Source organism: Porites lutea, chromosome 9 (genome assembly GCF_958299795.1).
Source record: "Porites lutea chromosome 9, jaPorLute2.1, whole genome shotgun sequence".
Classification (NCBI taxonomy): Eukaryota; Metazoa; Cnidaria; class Anthozoa; order Scleractinia; family Poritidae; genus Porites; species Porites lutea.
The window spans coordinates 3,151,345-3,158,620 of NC_133209.1; the positions used below are offsets into that span (position 1 = coordinate 3,151,345).

General features: G+C 38.9%; 1 protein-coding gene across 1 annotated transcript; it reads right to left on the reverse strand.

The window, feature by feature from the left end:
* Positions 1–783: 783 nt before the first annotated feature.
* Positions 784–3,679, reverse strand: LOC140947646 (large ribosomal subunit protein eL31-like). Its single transcript, XM_073396806.1, has 5 exons — positions 3,638–3,679; positions 3,419–3,516; positions 2,668–2,793; positions 1,485–1,597; positions 784–858 (listed from the first exon to the last, which is right to left on the reverse strand). The coding sequence occupies exons 2-5, from the start codon at positions 3,514–3,516 to the stop codon at positions 824–826; spliced, it is 372 nt and encodes a 123-aa protein (XP_073252907.1). The 5' UTR covers positions 3,638–3,679; the 3' UTR covers positions 784–823.
* Between the last annotated feature and the right edge of the window lie 3,597 nt (positions 3,680–7,276).

Sequence of the window (7,276 nt, forward strand, 5' to 3'; positions counted from 1 at the left end):
GTATTGCTGAGGCTGTTATTCTAGATTTTATACCAGATGAAGATAAGAATTAAGATCGCAATGCAGCCTATAAGTTTGGAGTTGGGTTACTGAGTTCATATTGTAATGTAGAACACAATATTTATCCACGGTTCATGCAAAAAATTGCAACCATATTTAAGGACTTTTCAAGGACCCCATTTGCTTTTCAAGGACCACCTACCTGGAAGGTAAGTCACAGATTTGTATATAAATGCACATTCCAAGTCCAAGCTAACAGGACTTTACTGCGCTTTTCAAAAACAAAAAATTCAAAAAAAAAATTCAAATTCTGAAGTTCAAAAGCCAACTGATGTTTGCGTTTTTCACTGCCGTCAACCATCTTTGTGGACTTCTGAGGAAACAAGTTTACATCAAAGGGTTCGAAATGTCATTGTTTGTGATTGGTGGATTTCGATCCGTAATTATCGAAAAACACAATTGTGAAGGCAGCTTTTGAACTTCAGAGTTTGCATGTTTTTAAAAAGCACAGTAAGGCTCGGACTGTTTGCTCAACCAGTTTCTCTACATTTTTCAGTTCACTTGTCCTAAATTGATAGTTAATTCTTGCATAAAACACAAAACGTGTTATGTGAATCACCTTTAAACTCCGAGGGATGATCTATATTCTTTCTTGGACAACCAAAAAGCATTAAAAAAACACTTTCCCTGTCACTACTTTCAAAGTTGAAGAAAATTCAAGGACTTTTCAAGACTGTGCAGTATGAAACGGTTTTCAAAACATCAACAAAAACAGCAACTTGGTTATTTTTTTAAATTCAGAACTTTATTTTTGTACAGAAGCTCAGTCCTCACTTTCCACCTTTTGTGTTTGTAGCCCTGGAAATAAATAAACAACAAAATCAGAATAAAAACGCAATTTCATAAAACATTTGCCGTGGAAAACAGCAAAAAGATATTACTTTAAATTATTTTAAGAAAAACGTTAAAGCATGAGGTCACATTAGGAGCCTTGGTGTTACAGCGCCCTTTAGTTATTGAGTAGTGGCAACATGGCTGACACTAAGATTTCAAGTTGCCAGGTATAATTAAGCAGCTACAGTGTTGGAAGTTCTTTTGGTTCTATTTTCATTTTGCGTTTTCTACACATTGTGCTTATAGCAGCTGGGGAAATCCCTGTCCCCTTGCCCTTAAAGACAGCCCTGTGGACTGTCTATTAACTTCTGGCCAGACAGTTGGCCACCATAAGTAAACAACTAGGCCTTTAAATGACAGTGTGCTTTTACATTTGAAGCCATAAGAATGTCGGTGGCGGATCCAGACCGTCAGATAAAGCGGGGCAGGCGTCATCTAGACCCTGAGATAAAGGGGGGAAGGGAGGGATGATCTCAAATAAATTTTTTTCAGCCCTTCTGGCCTCATTTTGGTCCGCAACTGAATGTGGTCATATTGACAAAGTGGCCATAGTTCCAGTGTAGTGTATTAGAAAACAATGAAAGACTTACCCTTGAATGTAGCAACAGGAACATGAGTAACAAGGGTATACAATTTGTGAATAGAGTCTTCATCTTCATTTCTCTTACGAGCAAGACGAATTCTGACCCTAAAAGGTACATTTCTAGAAAACCAAAATAAAAATACAACGTTGAAAGAAATGTCCTTGGCCAAAACAATACCTGTGTAAAATAAACTTTTCCAATACAATGAAGCACAACAATAAAGCCAAATAACAGACACGAGCTACAATCGAGTGATTTTACTTGACCCGTGAAACAGATTATAACAACTACTGCAAAATAGCTATAAATAGACAAAAGAAGACAGTAGAATTAGTGCATCATAGCGTATAGTATTCTACTACCTATTTCACGGGTTAAGTAAAATCACTCTAAAATCTTCCACAAGTACACAGAGGTGTCGCACCACTTTAAAAAACCTTCCTATTCCATTGAACCCCTGTATGTTGCAGCTCTTTGCAGCGTGCAAAGAAAGTAGTGTCCGATAGCCCGGGGCTAGTGGATTTTGCCATTGGGCTAGTGATTTTTGTTCTTAACTTGCCCGACAGGCAAGTGCTGTTTTTTGGGCAAATTCAAATTACAGAAGGATTGTAATGAGTCCTGCTAATCAAAAAGGGTTTAGGGGCTACTTGAAATGACTTGTGGACTAGTACATGCTAGCTACAGCTTGCCTGAATGGCAGGCTGTAAAACTGACTTTCTTTGCACCCTATCTTTTGTTTTTGGATTAGGTTCCACTGTTATTTTTGTTTGCTTGATTGTTTGCCCAGCCAATCCTATGAGTGCCTTTAAGCAAGCACCTCAAATGCCACTGTTTGGAGGTCCCTCAAAGGAGAAGGTCACTTTTAGAAACCTCCCTTGCTGTCCTTAAAAACTTTCACCAATGTTTTTCCTGACCTGACTGACCATCCCCGAGTCTCTCAGGATGTTGTGAGAGTTGGTCGTACTTGGAAGTTTGTTCTCAATCAATTCTAGTGGGAAATACAGTGGCTTTTTAGGTTAGATAACAGCAAGTCAGCATGTTTTCTCCAATACATGATGACTTGATTTTTTAAAATTCATGAACCTTTTAATGTAGCTGGACTTAAATCTGTGAAACCATACTCTCAAACTCTGCTTTGCGGGGATCTAACAGTTGAGTGATTTTGGTCGTAGCAGTAAAGAAAACACACCTGATACCCTTAGACCACACATGTTTGTTCAAGTTGGTGTCTACACGGACATCTGGGGTCCCCATCATCTTTTCCGCAAACTTCTTTATTTCCTTGATAGCCCTTGGAGCTCGTCTCTTGAATCCACTGTTAAAAGCATTTTGTATTTTAATATGCATGCAATACTCTTATTTTATATGCAAATAGTGAACAGGAACAGACAACAACAGAAAATTAAATGTATGCATTGAGAATGTAAAGGCTTTGCAGAAATTTTGTAAACATCCGAGAATATGAGGTCATGTAAAACTCATACTAACAACACATGTATAACTTTTACCACAGGTAGAACCATTAGACATGATCTCAGCCGCATATGTGCGACACAAAGTTAATTACCTGTCCTCGCACAAAAAAAAACCTCGTCTTCTCATGGAAAGTATTATTATAAACCCGAATAACCACAACAGGAGCTCGTTACAGATTTTATTTAATTCTTTATATTTTTCTTAAATTTTGTGATACAATGGATCCATCAATCATCTGACTTGAGACATCGAAAAACAACGATTTTGCTTCAACTATAAAAAGGGTTATAGACGTTGAAGTACAGACTCCTTTGCCTGTGGTGTAAAATTGTGGAAATTTTAACCTTTGAAATTTAAAAAAATCCACGAGATTAGACTTCAAAAAAGGGTCCTCGACCTTGAATGGGTCGAAAAATTTTATTCTACTTTTATTAGCAAAAACTGCCAGAAAACGCGAATCTTACATGCCATGGATCCTCTTGTGTACGTTTATTGTGTATTCACGAGTTACAACTTCATTGATGGCAGAACGCCCCTTCTTCTTGTCGCTTTTCTTCGACATCTTACAAGACAAATAAAGAATAGTTAAAAAACAAGGACCTATGCTGAAAAGATTGAAATGTCAGAGATAAGGGCCTTGATGGATTGGATAATTTTGAAGTTTTCATGAGTTGAACACAAACCTTCGAGGGCGATTTGAGAGAGAAAGGCTCATGCACGGCAACAGGGAATTATGGGATTAAGATTGTTGTTACCAGTCCTTAATGCGCGCTTCGTGGAAGGTGCATGAAGCGCACGCCAGGTTACGCGAGGGTGGGTTGTGATAGGAGTAATCACACTGAATTCTGCAAAGCTGGTCGTACCAAGGAGTAATGCTTAAGAAGGTTTGAGAGCAGAAAATAAATGTGTTAGTCATTTAAAAGCCTACCACTGAATGCCCTTCAAAGGCCCCTAATCTCTGACAAGAGCTTATTTTACAAATGGAAAGGAATAGTTGAATATATTGAAGCGAAACGAAGTAACCTGTGTAGCAGGAGAAGGAAGAAATCCCGCGGACACGCGGCCTTAAAAGAATAACCGGCGCCTGCATGCTAAGCAGGCTAGAAATGAGGTGCGTTAAAGTTGATGTTACACTATACACGTGACGATTCGCAACGGCGAATTTTAGCGCAACACAACGTCGCAATGTTGGAACAGTGTTGTAACTATTCGAAACAATGTCGCAACAATGTTGCAACGCTGTGTTGTCGGCTAAAAATCGTCGTTGCGAATCGTCTCGTGTAGCATCACCTTAAGAGACTTGGGGTTTCAACAGTTTATGCTCAGGCGTGGCTATGAATAATCAAAAACAAAATGAAAGAACATCACTAATTTGTACTCAACCATCAACAAAACTAACTATATATTCAAGAATCAATTAATGATTACGTAAGGATTGTCCACCAAAACTAATGCAAATATAAGAAAAAAGAGACAACAATATTTTCTATCAAGCAAACTTCCCGTGCTAAAACAGGAAGTTTTGGCTCGTTTTTTTTTTTCCGTGACTCAGGGAAAAGCCACTCCATTTTAGCGACCCAGAGAAGCGTGAACAGACGCGTTTGGAACGTAAAATGTCCAATGACAATGTGTTCTTCGGCAGGCGACAACACGTACAGGGATCGTATTCTATAAGTAACCGTTGCATCATTTCGCGTGTGCTGTCCACTGCATGTGAACTTGGCTTCTTTTTCTTTCTCCTCATTAAAGCGTGATTCGATTCAGCCCTGTCTAGATCAGCAGGTGGTAACTCTTAAATGAAAAAAATGCTAAAAATGACGGGTATATAGGGCACGCGTCAGTCTAAGAAAATCTTATGCGTAGACGAGTTTCAAATCTTTAGATTTCTATAGCGAGTTCAATTTTTCCGTACCGCATACTGAGACGACAAGAAAAACTTGTTCATGTGAGCTTTAAAACTTGACAAGCGTTTTTTTTACTTGAAAAGGTAAGAAACCTGTTAAATGTTCCCTTTTGCAGTTAATTTATACGCGCAATCAAGGAAAATTTGTTAAGTAGAACTTTTCCTGTATACTATGTAGATGAATCCTAAAGTACTCTGAAGCAAGATTTCCGCTCGTCTGTAACCACCGGTCGATGAAATCATGTAGAAAATAAAACTCTCACAAAATTTCCTCTAGACTTTCTTTGAGACAAACACCTCTACTAAAAAGGACGACAACTTTCAAAGGCAAAAGCTAAAACCGAAACCTCTGCCACTATGCAGAGATACTACAGAAGAGGGCCGAGTTGATAACATTTACGTGTAACTGTGCAAGTCTACAATTATTTAAAATGCCTCCGACAAAAATTAAAATGAATAAAAGATATAGAAAGTAAAAGTAGTGACTCTTCCTCACCGGTCTGTTTTATTCAGTACCAACGCTGGGATCTATACAGAAGAACTTAGATCTATATAACGAACCTCTGTCGTGTAACGGAGACCTCAGTATACGGCTATTTCGAGAAAGGTTGTCGGAAAAAAATGTGCACGCGACAATCCCGAAAGGTAATATGGGACATGATCAATACTCTGTTCCTGACACTGTAGCTGTCGAAACTACTTTTGTTGCTTTACTTTAAAACTCGCAAACATACTTTAATGGCCTCTCGTGACATTCTTTCAAATTTCTTTGAAGAACAGTGAACGCAAAACCAACAATACCTTTCAGGATTGGCGCGTGCACTTTTTCCGACAACCTTTTTCGAAATAGCTGTATTCAGTGGACTAAAACCGAGAGTCTTTTTAAAGGAGATAATATATAAATATATTTTTCCAGTCCCTTAACCCCTTGTTATATGGAGGTTCCAGCTCGTTCCACAGTACATGGGCTCTCTTGTCCGGCTTTGTTCAATGCTTATGGCTCTTGATTTTAGGCTAAGGAACTTATATTTCGCCCCACTTAAAAAGTCAAGAGTAAGGAGCCAAGGTTATTCTTTAGTATATTCACGATAAACGGAAGAAATAGTTTGACGAACTAAGTAAAAAACCAAGTCAGTTAACTCAAAAATCGGCGTCATGGGGTTAAAGTTTTTTATACGAAGTCGAAGATGTTACGATAGAAAAAGCGCAGATTATGAACGAGTGAGCATCAGCAAGTGCTGGCTTTTAAAATCCATATAGTCAACTCAGTCATAGTTTTTAGGATCTTCTTGCGATTACGAGGTCTTCACACACACGACGTTTCTGAGTAATGTAGTGACAAGACAGGCGCTGTAGTATCCCCGACGTAAAATTCATTCGAATCTTCACTGAATCTCAGAGTTCATGCAATGAAGAACGGAAGTGCAGATTTCAGCTTACTGAAATATGACACAAACAAGCAAAAATATATACCAGTGAAAAGCACTACCAAAGAGTTTTCAGATGAGATGGTGATGGAGGTGATATTGCGACTGAGATCGTCACGTCTTTCCAGACTGTCAGTGACGTAATTTCATAAAACTACCTGCGTACTCAACGAGGTTCTCATTCCTTTCGAGCCAATTGGAAAACGGGAAAGGGAAGTGTGGAGATACTTGTTGAATAAGTAGGAGGAATTAATGACCACTTATCCGTTGTCGGTCATTTAATATACTGCGGTGGTCAGTTTTTTTTCTTTACAAGAAGTGATGTGGTAACAAGACAACTTAGTGATCATATTTTTATGATAATTTTCCATATTGTTAAGGAAGTTATTCATGATTTTTGAAGTAGCAGAAAAGTTTAAGGAAAGAATGTTAAATGAAAAGATTATCATCCTGTTTGCCGTACCAAGAGAAGCACAAAAATTGCATTTTGGTCTATGTTGCCCCGGTTAGAGATACGGGTGCATTTCCCTGTAAGACTTTGACAAACCGATCTGGACAAGTTTAATTTTTGGCGTAGTCGAAGTGGACGCATATATTTCGATAGGAAGATATGTCAAAGATAAATTGACGACGGTGCGCGCAGTTCTAAAAACTGACTTGACTGGTAGGATTGGGCAGCGGAAGTCGCGTTCTTGCGGTCCTTTTCGCGCGCTTTCCTGTTCTTGTTTGACGTTGCGTTGTTTGCTAAATCGACTAACAGCAACCCAGTTGATCAACATTGTGTCGTAACCTCTCATCTTTATATACGTTCCCTTAATAAACAGCTCCGTCGGAAGGTACTAGGCAGACTGATTTAGAACTGTAAATGCAACGGCAGTGACAACGGCACGCGCAGATTTAAAAACAACCAGTGTCAGCGGAAAATAACGCAACGGAAGTCACGTTCAGCATGCCTTTCAGGCGCGTTCTCATTTGCCGTTGCGTTGCCTTCT